General features: G+C 39.5%; 1 protein-coding gene across 2 annotated transcripts; it reads left to right on the top strand.

The window, feature by feature from the left end:
• The first annotated feature begins 13,934 nt into the window (after positions 1–13,934).
• LOC121984339 lies at positions 13,935–16,101 on the top strand. Of its 2 annotated transcripts, none has more exons than XM_042537229.1 (4): positions 13,935–14,259; positions 14,817–14,918; positions 15,021–15,191; positions 15,738–16,101. In XM_042537229.1, exons 1-4 carry the CDS (start codon positions 14,182–14,184, stop codon positions 15,819–15,821), a joined length of 435 nt encoding a protein of 144 aa, XP_042393163.1. In that variant the 5' UTR covers positions 13,935–14,181; the 3' UTR covers positions 15,822–16,101. The 2 variants fall into 2 exon arrangements, with proteins under 2 accessions (XP_042393163.1, XP_042393162.1); XM_042537228.1 differs by having other exon boundaries at positions 13,942–14,259; positions 14,793–14,918.
• Positions 16,102–16,896: the final 795 nt, after the last annotated feature.

Below are 16,896 nucleotides of genomic sequence, written 5' to 3'. Positions count from 1 at the left end.
GCCCATCCCTTTTTACAAGAACCGTTTCATAGACCATCGACCTCGGGGCGCTTATGGAGCCCACCCTTGGTACAAGCCATATATAAAGTAAAATAGCATGTCATGCATATCATGTATCATATTTCTTATCATGTCATCATACATATCATATTCTTGTCTTATCATACGTGTCATATCATGAAGAGAGCTCTTAATCCCAACTCAAGGGAAGCATCTCTTAGGCTTTTCTTCTTACATAAGCCTTTCATAACATATCTCATAAACCATAACATGTTCTTATCATAACATAGAGCATAGCATGTTACATGGAACATAGCGTTTATCATATCATGAAGCATAGTATATCATTTCATGAAACTTAGCATATATCATATCATGAAGCATAGCATATCATATCATGAAACTTAGCATATATATCATATCATGAAGCATAGCATATCATATCATGAAGCATAGCACATATCATATCATGAAACATAGCCTATATCATTCCATGAAACATAACATATCATCTCATATCATGGAGGATAACATATCTTGTCATATCATGAAGCATGAAACTTAGACTAACCATATATATCAAGAATCATACAACATGAGGAAACATAAGCATGCATAGTTAAGTTCAAAAACTTTTCTTAAACCCATTCTTTCATTCTTGGCCGAAACCTTACTAGCATCAATTCTAGACTTTGGCCACCATAAAGAGCATGAAACTTCAACCAAATATAGATAAATAATCATACAACATAAAGAAGCATAAACAAGCATAGTTAAAGTTCAAGACCTTGTTCTAAGCTCATGTACTTGCTTGGCCGAACCCTAAAGTGAGGTTCTAAGATTCATTTGTACAACATGTAGCATGGCAACTTATCTAATCTCATACTAAAAATCATACAACATGTAGAAAAATAACTAAGCATAATTAAGTTAGAAAAAACTTAACTCTAAGCTTATACTCCACCTTGGCCGAAACCTACAATTAGGGTTTCAAGTTTTCTAGTGCATAAAGTCTTAACCTAGCTTCATACAAGGTATCATACTTCATGGATGAACATAAACAAGCATGTTTAGGTTTTAAATTCTAACCCTAAGCCTCATATCTTACCTTGGCCGAAACTTCACTAGGGTTTTCATTTTTTTTTTTTTATACAACATGAAACATAAACCCAAACTATCATCACATAAAAGTTCATTCATCAAAGCATGTTATCATAAAAGAAAACCTTGTTCTAACTTCATTTCTATTCTTGGCCGAGACTTACAAGTGGGGTTCCATTTCTTCTAGTGACACATGTAATATAAAGACTTCACCTAGCTACATACAAGATATCATACCTCATGAATAAGCATAAACAAACATGATTAGGTTTAAAATCTTGTCCCTAAGCTTCATATCTTGTCTTGGCTGAAACATTAGGTTAGGGTTCCAAATCTTTCAATAACATATAAAGCCTTGAAACTAAAACTAACAACATATGAAAGATCCTACATCATATAAGAGCATAGGCAAGCATGTTACCAAAAGAACTTTGCCCTAGACCTCCTCTTTTTGTCTTGGCCGAAACTTCAAGGTGAGGTTCTAAACTCTTTTTTTTTTTGTTGTACAACATAAAGCATAATTTGTAAACTTGTAAATCCTAAGTGACTACCAATCTATCTTGGCCATAGCTTACAAGAAAACTATAAGGTTTCAAAAAAACATTTTCATACGAAAAATAAACCGACAACTACTTGTACTGCAGTGAGGGATACTGACATCCTTTCGCTTAATTTCTTAGAAGAAGAAGTCCTTAGTTGTGAAGTTTTTCCTAGGGAGCTTGCTTCTTGCTTGGTTCGGCAATGGTGAGGGAGAGAAGAGGGTTTCGGTGGAGAGGAGGAGGAAGAAGAGAGCAAAATGAATGTTTTCATTCATTTTCTCTTTTTATTCCAAATGAAAAGAAGAAGGGAAAATGAGTTTTTCCTTCTCTTTTCTTTTTACTCATCCCTTAATGAAAAGAGAGAGCAAGAATCATCTTTTCCTTTGAGAGGAAGAAGGAAATTCCAACTTCTCTTCCTAAATGAAAGAAACCTTCTCTTACTCTTAACTATATTGTCCCTTCTCTTCCTAACAATATATTCTCTTGATTCATTGGTTATCACATACATGTATCTAGTAAGAGGTCCAAGGTTCAAATCTTGGTTATCTCTTTTTGGTTCTATTTTTATTATTTTTACTAATTTCCACCTAAGGCCTATTTTAAACCATGGTAAAAATATGCAACTTGCTAGATATCCTATGGGTGTTACAAAACTGCGGATCTCCTGTACTGACTTCGGCTGCTCCCAACTGGTGACAGCCTCGATCTTCTGAGGGTCTACTGAAATACCCCTGCTCGAGACCACATGTCCCAGAAAACCAACTGAAGATAGCCAGAATGCACACTTGCTGAACTTCGCGTACAACTGATGTCGTCTAAGAATCTCCAAGATTATACGAAGATGCTGTGCATGCTCCTCCTCGGAATGCGAGTAGACCAATATGTCATCAATGAAAACGATAACAAACAGATCCAGATACTCTAGAAATATGCGGGTCATCAAGTCCATAAACACCGCTGGAGCATTGGTAAGCCCAAATGGCATTACCAAAAACTCATAATGACCGTATCTCGTACGAAAAGCTGTCTTCTGAATATCTGAGTCTCTGACCCTCAACTGATGATATCCGGATCGTAAATCAATCTTAGAATACACTGATGTACCTCTGAGCTGATCAAACAAATCCTCGATCCGTGGTAAAGGATATTTATTCCTGACGGTAACTGCATTCAGCTATCTGTAGTCAATACATAACCTCATAGTGTCGTCCTTTTTCTTGACAAATAATACCGGAGAACGCCATGGAGAAACACTAGGGCGAATAAATCCCCTGTCTAAAAGCTCCTGGAGTTGAACCTTCAGCTCATTCAACTCTTTTGGTGCCATACGATACGGAGCTTTTGACGTCGGCACAGTTCCCGGAATCAGCTCAATAGCGAACTCCACTAGCCTTCTGGGAGACAAACCAGGTAGCTCCTCTGGAAACACATCCGGGTACTCACGGACCACAGGAACGTCGGAGAGCTGCGAACTACTGCTGTCTTCAGTACTAATCAAAGATAATAGGAAACCGTGACAGCCGTGAGACAACAACTTCTGCGCCTGGATCGCCGAAATAATCAAGATGCCGTCATCTCTGATGCCAGTGAAACTCCACGAGGGTTGGTTCGGAGGCCGGAAGATGACCACCCTCGTCTGGCAATCAACAGTAGCATGATATACTGACAGTCAATCCATGCCAAGTATGATATCAAACTTGACCATCTCCAATACTATAAGATCTACCGTAAGTATCATGTTGCCAAAGTCTAACGGGCAACCTCTGACCTCCTGGGTGATGTCTAAAGTATCACCGGACGGTAGGGAGACGGTCAGTCGCTGCAGTCTAAAAGTAGGTAATCTACCAATCTCCCGCATAAAGGTACGGGATATAAAAGAATGCGAGCTACCAGTATCAATCAATATATCAGCGGAAAATGCATAAATGGAAATCGTACCACGGAAAACGGATCCGTCGGCTCGCTGCGCATCCTCTCTGGTAATCGCATGAATATGTCCAGTCTCTGGCGGAGGAGGAGGTGGTAACACTGCCAACGGCTGCTGCGGCTGGGCAGAAGCCTGCCACTGAAGCCGTGCTGGATAATGTGCCAGAGAAGACTGAGAGAGCGGTGACTGATACTGTGCCGATGGCTGGGACTGGGTCTGGTACTGGCCTAGAGGTTGAGGCTGCATCTGATACTGCCCCTGCGTCGGATAATAAGGTCCTGGAACAGAACTCTGGGGTGCTATGGAAGCACTGGAGTACTCCTGTCCAAGCATGTCAAATGCCGCTGCTACAGGTGAAGCTATCCCCTGCTGACGATGTGAAGATTGGGGTTTCTGCCCTCCTTGATATGCCCCCGTCTGACTAGACTGTCCCCTCTTACCCGACCCTCCGGAAGCCGTGTGCTGAGCCTTCAGCTGACAATCTCGGCTCTGGTGCCCAGGCAGTTTGCAATAAAAGCAAACTGGTTGTCCCAGAGAGCAGGCTGGGGTAAGGTGATCTCTGGACCCACATCGAAAACAGTGAGTATCGCTGGAAGGTGGTTGCCAGTTCTGTTGAGAAAACCGGGAACGTCCTGAAGAAGACTGCCCTAACTTCTGAGGCCTACGCAAGACCCCAGAAGTACCCTGACCTGGCCGACTACGACCACTCTGTACTGTCTTGTTGCCTGTGTCTGCTAGATCTGCCCGGATGCCTGACCCGTATGCTTCCTCTTCCTGTCCGAAAATGCTCTTTGTTGAGCTAACTCTATCATCAAGGCTCGATCCAGTGCATCTGAGTAAGACGCGATCCCTAAACCGGCAAGCCTTAACTGCAGATGACTGTCCAGCCCCTGAATAAACTGCATCATGCGGGATCTATCCTCCGTAACTAACTCTGGACAAAACCTAGCCAACCGGTTGAATTCAGTATTATACTCTGTCACCGAGCGATTGTTTTGCCGCAGACTCATGAAATCCTGCCGGCGAGCCATCTGATATGCTAGTGGAAAGAAACGGCTCTCAAAAGCCTCTCTGAACCTGGCCCAAGTAATGCTCCGCTCGCCAATGATGGAACGCTGAGTAATCCACCAGGCGTTAGCCTCATCCCGTAAATGAAAAGCAATCAGCTCTGCTTTCTCCCACTCGAAGCAAGCCATATAGAAGAAGGTCTGCTCCATAGTCTCTATCCATGATAGAGCCATACTCGGGTCAAGGTCTCCTCGGAAGAGTGTGAATCGAGTCTTCATCGACTCTGCTAATACTGGAATCCTAGCTCGTGTCGCGACAATGTCAGTGAGGTGTGTCGGGACGGCTGCAGGAACTGGCGAAACTACTGGAGCTGGTGCTACAGATGGTATCGCTGAATAAACCGGAGGAGGTACTCCCGGTGCTGCTGTATAAACTGAAGCATAAGCCGTCTGTGGCACTGAAGGATGAACATAGGTGATCGCAACCGGAGGTACAGTAGGTAGTGATACCGGAGGTGGAGCAGCTGGCATCGCTGGTGCAGGTGCTGTTGGGTATACTGTAGGTACTGGGGGCACAGGTGCCACTGGTGTCGGGTACACTGTAGGTCCAGGTGGCGGTGGTGTCGAGTACGCCGTGGGCTGCGCTGGAGCAGATGTCGGGTATACCAATGGTACCCCTGGTGGTACCATAAATACGGTAGAGGTGGATACAGTCGGTGCAGCCGAGGTAGGTACCTCTAAAGGAGTCATCGGGATCTGAGAGCCCGACGCGCCCGCGATATGCTGAGTCTGTCCCTGACTGACAGGCACAGCCCCAGTAGGCATCTCTGGGGAATCCAGAGATCCCAAAGTCCTCATACGTGGTCATCCAGTACCATGTCTCGCAGCAACACGTGTAGATCTCCTCATATCTGTTAAATTATATCACAGATATTACTACAAGTATAAACAATTACAAAATAACATCATACCTAATTGCTGTCTGGAGATGTTCCATCGCTGTCCAGTCCCCATACTAACCTCGGAATTCCGAACGAGTAAATCGTCGGGAATCTATACAAATCCGAAACGAAAGTCCGAAATATAACCATCACGGAAATCCATACAAATCGAAATAGATATCCAAATATCCAGAACACCAAAAGCAGGTATCATAACCCGCTCTGATACCAATAAATTAGTATCAGATAAATCTCAAAAATCCAACACACGGAAATCAATCAAGTATCGCCAACCTAGCTCTGATACCACTAAATTGTCATGCCCCGGAGGAGTCCCTATTCGAAGAAATTTCGGCAGCATCTCCCCTGTACGGCGGACAATCTGAAACTTTCTACACCACCATATACCTCAGCCACATACGGCTGGAATAATAACAATAATAAAAATACATCACACAGCCATCCACGCAGTTAAATAGATAACAAACTAGAATAGGGTTAATATGACTCAAAAACAACCCTACTCAACTACACTCGTAAAGCTCAAAACCGACGATAAAATCCACTTACCTCTTCTGCCGTCTAGGCAGGCGTGTAGTAAAACAATTCCAATTAAAAACCCATCAGCAATGTCCATATAAAATCCAAGTATATCAAAACAATACAGTTTCCAACACAGTCTAGTAAAAGACACCAAAAGACAATAGACATCCTCGTGGACTCCAGGGGACTAGCAACTAGAACTCTCTCCACACAGCATCAACCTGAAAATAGTAAATATCCACGAGGTGAGTCAACTCCTCAGCGGGTAACAACTGATATACATAGTAGTGAATTAACATCTAGCATTAATCATGCGTACAGTCTCCTGATATAAGGAAGATAAAATGCAACTGTAGTAAACAGGAGAAAACTGTACTAACCAGGACCTGGTACAAGGATAAACAGTTCGAGAGGTATAGAAATCCTGTATGCATGTCAAGCATGGCATCCAACCAATATGCAGCAAATACAATCACAAGAAATAAATGCATCAATGCGTATGATGCCAATGATGCGTCATGGTCACCCCTGACACCAGCCAACCATCTCACACACAATAGTGCGACAGAGTGGGTAGGGCTGTGACAACCGTGCACTCTGTCGTCACTGCTCCTAATGAGTGACCGAGTGGACGGGATGCTGTCGGAGTACACCTATCCTCCTACCCCAAATCATAAATGGGGGAGCACAATGCTCTCAACTCCCGGTACACGATGACGGGGAGGAATCTCTGCCGGCTTCTACGCTACGTCACACTATCCTTGAGCGGACCAACGAAGCCAAACAAAGTCCCTGCTGCAACACACTCTGCCTGTATCGACCACTAACCCATGAGTTGTGGTGTGTGCATATTCATGTAATTGGCGATGTGCTTAACAATAATAGAGCGGACTATCGCACAACATACAATCATGCGAATGGTGCATGGCATTAACCATGGAAATATCCTGAGCTGATCCATATATATATATATATATATATATATATATATATATATATATATATATATAAGGTGCACCTTAGGTCAATGAATCAAATCAAAGGTACACAGATAAGACAAGGTATAAAATCTAGGTCCTGAACATGGAGAAGCATGGTATATCACTACCCCCTATAAGCATGTATAAGCAGGTAAGAAATAACATGAGATGTAAAACAAGTATCAACCAAGCATGTAACAAGTATCGGGTAGTGACTAACTGAAACAGATAAGAAACATAATTATTACAATTTGTTAAATTCACTACTATGCATATCAAACGACATAAAGTCAGAAGTACCCGCCTCCAATAGGAATGTCCAAATCCGACATCGAGATACTCGTCTCGCGTCAAAGTCCTGTGTCACGTATAGAAATATATTTTATTTAGCTACAATCCTATAAATATCTAATAAAAATCTCATACACTAAATTAGGGCAAAAACCCTAATCCATAAACCTCAACCTGCCTAAGTTAAATCCAACGGTTAATTAGGGTTAGTTTTTCCTAATCCCTAATCAACCCATTAGGTAACAAAGCTAAATCTAGATCAATCTACACATGAACAACTATCTAAAATAATCGAATCAAAACCATGATCAATAGCATGTATCAAATGCCCTACTCCTTACCTTATTTCTCAGCCTTGATTGTTAATCCACAACAGAGACAATTCGTTACCGAGAATAGATTCCACAAATTTCAGATGATCCCCTGTTGTTTCACTGTAGGTGGCTGAAAGAAAAACCAAACAGTGGAATTAGGGCACGGAAGGGAACACCAAAGCTTGAGTTGCTGCTTCTAACTGAAGACTTACTCAATCTTCTGGATTCCGGCGATCTAGGGCAGAGACAAAATGGTGGTGCTGATCCTTCCTTCCGGCGAGCTCTTGTGGCTATCTGGTCGGCGACATCAGTGCTAGGGTTCGGACATAGAAGAGGCGGCGATCAGCAATCAGGCGGCGTCGGGCAAAGATGAAGAGAACTGCTGCCGACGTGGCAGAGGAGAAACAGGAGGTTCATCGGCGACGGTGCGATGAAGAGTGGATCGGGTCAGCGTTGGGCAGAGGAGAGGGAGTCCGAATTCGGCCGGCCTAAGGCAGAGGAGGCAGTCGACGACGCGCTCTTTTACTGAGGACAGGCGATCGGCGGTGAAAGGCCACCCGGCGGCTAGGGCACAGAATCGGTGAGGAAGAAGATGAGAAGAGGAGAAAGAAATGGTGCAGCGTGATCAAAGAGAAGAATAAAAGGAGAAGAAACCGCCAAGCCGGTTAGGGCAAATCGACGTCGGCACACGCGGGGGAGGAGTCGGGCACGCGAGGGGAAGAATAAGAGAAAAAGAAAAAGAAAAAGAAAAGAAAAAGGAAAAGGAAATAAAACTTTTCCTCATTAAAACAGGGTGGCCTAAACAGGCTTTTCCAGGCCCTGTTTTTATCCCCGTTAACTTATCCGTACGAGTTCCGAAAAATTCCTGAAAATTTTCCCAAAAATTTCGGAAAATTCCCTTATTAATATTCGTCTATTTTTGGTATTTTACAGCCAACCTCTGCTCCTCTTCTAAGGTTACTCTAAAACACGCTTTACTCCACTTGCGCTCCAAGATGCGTCTTGTCAAAAGAAAACGAATCATGAGCAGATCTCTAATAAATTGAGCAATAATACTGAAATAATGATAAAATAAGATATAATAACATAGATCATACTCAAGACATACAAGTAGATGTACGTTAAAGTATAAAAAAAAAAGTATATACAATCTATGTACATCATCAACCAAGGTAATTCTATAGTTTTGTAAGATGTTTAATTAATTTTTCATGATTTTGTAGATTGTTTGACCTTGTGTTAGATTCAGATTTAACTGTCAGTCAGTTAAATATATATTTTAAAAATTAACTTCAGACTATGGCGAGGCACAGAGGCCTTCTTGGATATCAGAGCAACGACCACTTCTACACAAAACCTTTTTAAGAAATTATACATTTAACCTCCCTATTGAAAAACCTTAGTCTAACTAGTCTAGAATGTAGTGAGGTAGCTTCAATTAGTTCCACTTAACTATGTAGACCAAGTGGGGTACGCCTTATCCTACTTGACTTCCTAGACTAAGCTTCCCTAACGTACTATCATCTCACCCCACCCTGGTACTATGTTGGACAATAAGCAAATTATCTTTTTTCTATCTTGCCCTAATTACCCAAGTGAGTAGGTTATGTTCTTGAGGTTCCAACTAATTTGGTGACTCCCCCTGAGTCATATAATCTTTGTTTTGTATTTATATAATGAATTCCATTTTTAGGTACATTGTATTAATTTTATCTTACATACTTAGTTAGGTAAGCTTTTGGAACTTATGCTTTGGTTTGTTTTTTATTTTGACTAACAAGTGAAATAAATATTTTATTAGTTGATCTGAATTTGTATCCAAGTCAGGATTTATTGTATATAACTCTTTGGGATCCATAATATTATATCTTGATATTTGGATCTTGTGGTGAATTCTTCTAGAAGTCCTCTCTCTAAACTTCTCAACTTCACATTTCAAGATGAAATTTTCTTCCTCAAGTTTTGCAACTTGAGTTGAGTTTCCATTTTGAATTTGTATAGGTGAGGAATTCGGGTTAAGTTGTTCCTTAAGATCTTGATTTTTCTTAAAAAACAATTTAACTTATTTTCTACTTCAGTTAATTTTCTATTTAAGCATGAAATTACTTTAAAATTTTCATTTAAAATAGGTTCTACCTCATTGGAACCTTCAAAAATAGATGCAGATCCATGGCTTGATTCATACGTGGACTCATCTTCTCGATCTAAATCGCTTTCTGGCTCAGGTCCAATTGCCATCAATATGTGATAGCTTACTTGTTTTTGTTCTTATGTATCTAATTCTTCTAAAGAAGACTCATCCGATTTGGCTTGAAGTGACTTCTTTCTTTTTATCTTTTTAGACTTGTCTTCTTTCAGATTTAGACACTTGTACTTTAAGTGACCCTTCTTGTTGCATCTGTAATAGGTGATGTTTGCCTTTGGGTTGTTAGAAGTTGACTTGATCATCTTCTATAGGTCCTTCTTGGTGAAGTCCTTCCTTCTTCTAGTGAGCATTTTTCTTACCATATTCACTAGTTCTTCTTCTTCATTAGATTCTAAATTGGACTTAGATTCTGGCTTGATCGTTTGGTTCTAGTTTTTCTCTTCACCTCCTTGGTAGGACCTACAAGAACTGCTATGTATTTCTCAACCTATTTTGAGTTAGTCTTTTCATACAATTCTAACTCATAGAATAATTCATCTAATTTTAATTTAGACAAGTTCCTTGAAACTTTATAAGCATCTACTATAGATGCCCATAGAGCATTTTGAGAAAATGAGTTTAGAACAAACCTTATTAAGTGCCCATTTTCCAAGTGATGGTCGATCAGATGAAGTTAATTGAGGATATTCTTGATCCTCACATGTAGTTGTGTTAGTATTTCTCCACACTACATTTTTATTTTAAGTAAATTATTTAATAATAAATCATGCTTCGTTACCTTAGCGTCGTTTGTGTCCTCATGTATCTCAACTAACTTATCCTAGAGCTACTTTGAGTTTTTGAATGGTCCAATCCAGTTGAGTTTCTCCTTTGTTATCCCACATTAGAAGGTGTTTAGTACCTTTGATTCAACTTGGGCCTTCTTCTTCATTTTTGGATTCCAATTTTCTGGATCAAGTGGCACACGGGTTGCATTATCTTTTGGATCCTTGTAGCCTCGTCGTATGTTGAACCATTGATCGATGTTGGTCTTCAAGTAGACCTCCATCGTCATCTTCCATATGAAAAGTCATCCCCGATGAAGAGTGGAGGGTGAGCAATATTATATCCTTCTCTTTGGACCATTTAGGCAAGAGAATCTAACAAAAATGAATAACAGAAAGGTAAAATCTCAAGACTAGGTCTTGGATTAGTAGTATTGGAGAACAAAATAAGACAAAAAAGATGACTCGAGTGGTGTTGCACCAATTTCAAGCAATTAACAGAAAACTTAAAACTCTGTCAAAAGAGATGATTGCACCAATTTGTACTTAAGTTGAAAAACTCAAAACCTAAAAGACAGAAAAAGGGCATAAGAAAAAGGATCCCCTACTCAAATGGTGGTTGCACCGATTCAGAGTGAACCTAACTATAATACCACTTATATGACTGATGTATGCGAGAGGGGAGGTGAATCACGTGTATTTAAAAAACTTTCTTTTTCAATTTCCTTTTAAACAAGTGCATAGCGAAAAAAGTCAAGTGAGAATAAGCGGAAAAAAAACACACAGGTATTTATTTGGTTCAGAGTCTTCGACGACTCATACTCCAAAACGCAAGCCCTTTGGACCTTTCTCGATAGGTAATCCACTAAAATTCTCTATCGATAAACTTCTAGTAGAGTAATGGAATACAACCAACCTACACTTCCTTATGCAATAATCGAATTAAATAAAATTCGTTACCCAATACGAAGACGAAGAATTTGATTAAACTTGCGTGTTGGTGTTGGTCTGTCTGTAGTAGTCGGGCATAGCAGCATCGTAACATAGCAGTAGCACAAAGATGGTGTAGCAGAAAGATCAAGGAAGCTCGTAAACAAATTGTACTTGAAGTGTTGGTCAAGACTGCCTTATATAAGTCATTAGAGGGGCCTCATATGACCTGAGGCGCCTCCAATCGCGTTGATCTGATTCTCATTTGTCGTGACCCCTGTCCACTTGAAGACACCTCCAACAACTCTAAAGCACCTCTATTAGCTCTGAGGCACCTCCAATCACCTCCGAGACACCTCCAATGGCTGAAACTTTAACTGCGAAGCTTATCTGTGAGAAGACGCCTCCATCAAGTAAAGGACTCTTCCAATGCCTTATCTGAGATGCCTCCAATTAGCTACAAGGTGCCTTGAGCTCTGTTCATCGGAAATTGACTTTTTGCAATTAACTCCTACAAAAATAAGTTAGTCCAATAATAAAAATAACCTACAAAATAAAGTTAGCACATTAAATAAAATAAGATTATGAGTTAGATCTGTTTTACCAAGATTAAAATCTAGTCTTGGCCTCAACCTAAATTTCTAAAATGAATATAAGTTAGACCAGTGTCTACAGTCCTATTAGGACTCGTCCTCATTGAATCTATCTCCTCCAGCACTTATCTCTATTTACCATTTGCGAACTTACTTGACTTTGATCTTTTGATCCACCAAGTCTTCCTACCAGATGCTCCATCTAGATTTCAACCAGTTATTAGGTCCTACAAACCCAACTGGACTTCTTGTAAGATATCAGGTCCTCTCTTGACATATCTGAGCTTTTGCTAGTTATCAGTTCCTCCTAACTTAATTAGACTTCAGCCTAGTGTGAAGTCCTCTAAACTCATCAAGTCCTTTTGTTTACACACTTGATAAATATATTAGATCACACATAATAATTTTAACCTTTTGTCATATATCAAAACCTAAGTTTAATTATTAGTGTTACCTACACCAATACTTTTCACTTACCTAGGTCAACCTTGACCAATTAAGAGTTATCACTTAACTATCAAGTACCTGATCACACTTGATTTACTCAGACTTTACCACTCTCTTCTAATCATCCAATCAACCTTGATTTGTTCTAACTCCCAACTTTGACCAAATTATTTGACCAACCTTGATTAGACTTTATCAAACATATTACTCAAATAAACATTAAAATTTTAGAGGTTGAATATACCAATAATAACAAGTAAGATGATGGCTAAGGGTGAGTAATCATTCAAAACCGAACTAACTAAATCGAACAAATCAAAACTGATTAAATTAAATTTTTTTTACAAATCAAGCCAACCAAAGTTACCATTAAAATTGAATAATCGAACCAATATAAAATCGATTAACTTCCTCGGTTAATAACTTCATCACCATTTCTTATTAGTCAATATAGAATAATATTGGATAGTCAAATCAACTGATTTTGATCACATTGTATTCAATTAAATGTATCAGTCTTTATGAGATTTCGATTCAATCAATTTAATCGATTTGTGAAAATAAAAATCAAAACCAAATAAAAAAATTAATATTTTCTTTAAAAAATCAATTTAATCAAATTGAACTTTCAAATTCCATGGATTCAATCAGTTCACTCCTAATGATGGCATCCGTCAATTGAATATGACATTCAAATAAGAAAACAATGCGACGTCCAAAGAAGAATTGCCCCGTGAGAGTCATTTGGAGGCATGCACAACTCATTCCTTCTCAAAAAAAAACAAGCTCCCAGAGCCTCGACTCATCATGCCTTCGCCCTCCGTCCACCTCCCGCGCACAACAAACAAACCCCTCCTTTTGACGCCTTCGCTGCTTTCCATCCAACCCCCATCACGAGCAGATTCCCTGCCCTGCAAACTGCAAACAACTTACACATTGCTTAATACCCCATTAATTACTACTTTTTCATACATTAAATACTAAATTCTGTGGATACTTCTCCAGTTACCATTAACGGAATAATTATACATATATAATATAATCAAAGATATTTACACCAACAGCTGAACTTGCTTCCCATATAGAAAAAGATTGAATGTATACGGCCACGCCAAGTTGCATGCAAATCATGGCGGTGCATGGTATAGGAATCCTATGAGCATGACGGATAATGAGGCACAAAAAGCTAACCCTGAGACCTCAGTCCAAGGCAGGATAAGATGGCCTTTGTTTTTCTTTTTTGCCTTCACGCTATCCCTTTGGACGCTTTCTTTAAGCGCTTCTAAATAGCTAAGCTGGTGATCCAGCAGCACAATTAATTAGCAGTTACCTGATAGTACACATGAAAAAAAAAACTAGTACTTGGCAAGTGCAAAAAGTTTTTCAATAGAGTGAGCATGCGATATATAAAAACATGTAGCAGTGCATTGAGCATGCTAAGAGCAAGAAGATTATGATCACTAACATCGACTGCTTGTATATATGCTCTATGCAGCAAAGGCTAGAGTACTTAACAGATGAGTAAAATAATGTTTTGATTTGAAAAAAACTGAGGCAACTGTGGATCAAGATCATATGGCATTCAGAGGTCTCCTCCCTCTTTTTAAGCAGCCAACAGCCCAGCCTCCCCAATAGCAGAGAGAGAGAGAGAGAGAGTCATGGTCTCTCGGGAGCACAAGAGAGTCGCCTTGCATGAGAAGCTGCAGCTCCTCCGAGCGGTCACACGCTCTCATGCAGTAAATTTGCTTCACTCTTATTGCTTTCAACTAATCAGCTCTTCATGTATACTTGTCTCACAGTAAGAGTGACCATAGTTCTACGTTTCGTGTCTCATCGAATCACTTAAACCTTCGAGTTCTAACTTTGTTTGTCAAACAAAAAGGACAGAATGTCATGATCACTTATCATATTCTCTCTACAAAATTCCCTTTGTTCGGATGAACTTTGTATTGTTCTGGCTGTTTTGAAGAATAACACATGAAGCTTTTATGCTGTTTTTTTTCTTCTTTTCAAAGATTTTCTGACCCTGTACCACCAAAGTATACCTTATATATTCTTATACTCAATTAAATAATCTCCATGTAAAAGAAAAGGAACTCTTGGAGAAGGCAGGGCTAATGAGAGAGATTATTTAACTTTCACTACTTTGACATATAAAAAAAATTGCAAATGGATCAGAATGGACTATATTTTTCAAGAACTTGATGCATTGAACATTGAGTGTAGTCTAAATGTACCCAGTGCTAAACTATTTTCATTCCGTTGGCAGCTGAACAAGACCTCTATACTGCAGGACGCATCAAAATACATTGAAGAGCTAAAGAAGAAAGTAGATATGCTGAATCAAGAAATTGAATGCACGCAAAGCAGTATCAGAGACAAAGCATTACCTGATGTAAATATGACGATTCTCCCTAGCTTTACCATGTTGATACCTAGTCCATTAATTCTTGCTGAGGTGATCCTGACATCTGTAGATTCTTAAAATTTCCTGCAGGTGACTGTTGAAACCCTGCAAAGAGGATTCTTGATAAATGTCTCTTCAATGATGAGTTATCCAGGATTGCTTGTCTCCATTTTGGAAGCCTTTGATCAGCTGGGACTCAGCGTGGTGCAAGCTAGGGCGGCCTGTACTGACAGTTTTCATCTAGAAGTGGTGGGAGGAGATGTAAGTTCCTACCCCAAGTACTCACTACCTGCATATCTACACATGAATTTAGCTGGCTTGGCAAGACAAAAACTAAGTGGTTCTTGCAAGTAACCCATATAGAAGTACAGAATTTAATGATAAATTGGTTTGCATAAATATATAGACACACTATATTCAATTCACCTCCGACTTAAGACAGAAAACGTCAAGCCACAGAGAAATTTCCTTTAGTGTTTAATAAACACTTAATCTTTTGATATCTTCATGTCATGCATATCCTTAGCCAAGAAGTACTATTCCTACAAATATCCATGCTAATTGAGGCTTCTTGTATGTGTACAATTGAGAAACTAGACATCAATCAGTTCATTACCGTGGAATAGAAATTATAGATCTTTGTGCACATGCAAATGCAATTTAACCATGCACATGATGCAATGCAATACAAAGCACATTCTGCAGTGATGACAGAGATCCATGGCTTAGTTGGACCTATTATTTTGAAGTGATCACACATTTCTTGTTTCTTGGTTCTTCAATATTAAGACTGGAAAGTTTTGCCAGATAGTAGAGACTATGGATGCTCACGTGGTCAAACAAGCAGTTCTGAATGCCATCAAGGTTTGCTCTGGAACCATTGAAGATTGATTTATATAGCAGGTGCCTTTAGTACTAGCCCCGAGTTTTTTTATTTACTACATCAGTATTTGGCTTGCTGAACAGCCAGCTCCAAGGTAGCATGTCCTTTGTAATATCATATATGATCTTACAAGTATTATTATATTGAAGATTGCAAAACATACATGCTAGAGAGTATTGTGGATTGTGATAGTTCGAAGAGTAAGACGAGACACGGTAAATATAAACTTTGTAACAGTATGACAGACACTGCAAAACTGGCCAATTTACATGTTGCTTCCATGTTCAACACCGGATGATATGAGTTGACAGAAAATCAGGACTACATGTTCCAAAAGGAAAAGGTAAAAAAAATGTGTAGTTTTGATCTTTCCTAAAATTTTCAGTCAAAAAGTTTAAAAGGGGAGCAGAAATTCTGATGGCAACTGATAGCTCCTATCAGAGTCTTGTTTCTAGTGTTGTATGATCAATTCTACATACTGTGACAAGCCACAATGATGCTGATACTTAATAGGTGATCGTAATTAGTTTTATCAATGGGTGACAACCTTTCAATCATCTTTGTATATATCTGATAGTGTAATGATGAAAACATGGTTTACAAGATAACGGATAGAGGTTAACTATCCAAGAATTACTGATAACGGACAGAGGTTAACTTCAAAAGTCAAAATTGGAACATTAGAAAGAATCGAGTGCCAGACTAACCAATAGAATACACACCTAATAACCAGAGGGTAGAAATAAAACAGATGGAACTGTATTTTAATTATATGGTAGCTGCTGCATCATATCCTATCAAAAGTTTGCCCAACTAGAGAACTTGTCAATCTTGATTTTGCCAACACATCAGAATCTGACTTGTGTTGCCAATTTTCATGTCTCACTGATAATCTAATACCTATTTATGCACGCATTACTGCACCTAGCATTTCTATTGGATGCCTTCTTACTCCCCTCTTGCATGAATTGGTTTTCATCTTCGTGGCGAGGGCAAGGGCGAGAGATTGTTGAGATTTGTATGTTGTTTCTTCCTCCATGAGCATTTAGCAATTCAAGATTCCATTTGAACCCTCAATGACAA

Source organism: Zingiber officinale, chromosome 5B, assembly GCF_018446385.1.
Source record: "Zingiber officinale cultivar Zhangliang chromosome 5B, Zo_v1.1, whole genome shotgun sequence".
NCBI classification, from domain to species: domain Eukaryota; kingdom Viridiplantae; phylum Streptophyta; class Magnoliopsida; order Zingiberales; family Zingiberaceae; genus Zingiber; species Zingiber officinale.
Note: the sequence above shows the minus strand (reverse complement) of the source record. Positions and strands in the feature narration are given on the sequence as shown.

Excerpts from the sequence above, each read along its gene's own strand:
- LOC121984339 (XM_042537228.1), top strand. The coding sequence starts at position 14,182 with ATGGTCTCTCGGGAGCACAAGAGAGTCGCCTTGCATGAGAAGCTGCAG. Across the intron at positions 14,260-14,792 it reads CGGTCACACGCTCTCATGCA|CTGAACAAGACCTCTATACT; the intron begins GTAAATTTGCTT and ends TTCCGTTGGCAG. Across the intron at positions 14,919-15,020 it reads GAGACAAAGCATTACCTGAT|GTGACTGTTGAAACCCTGCA; the intron begins GTAAATATGACG and ends AATTTCCTGCAG.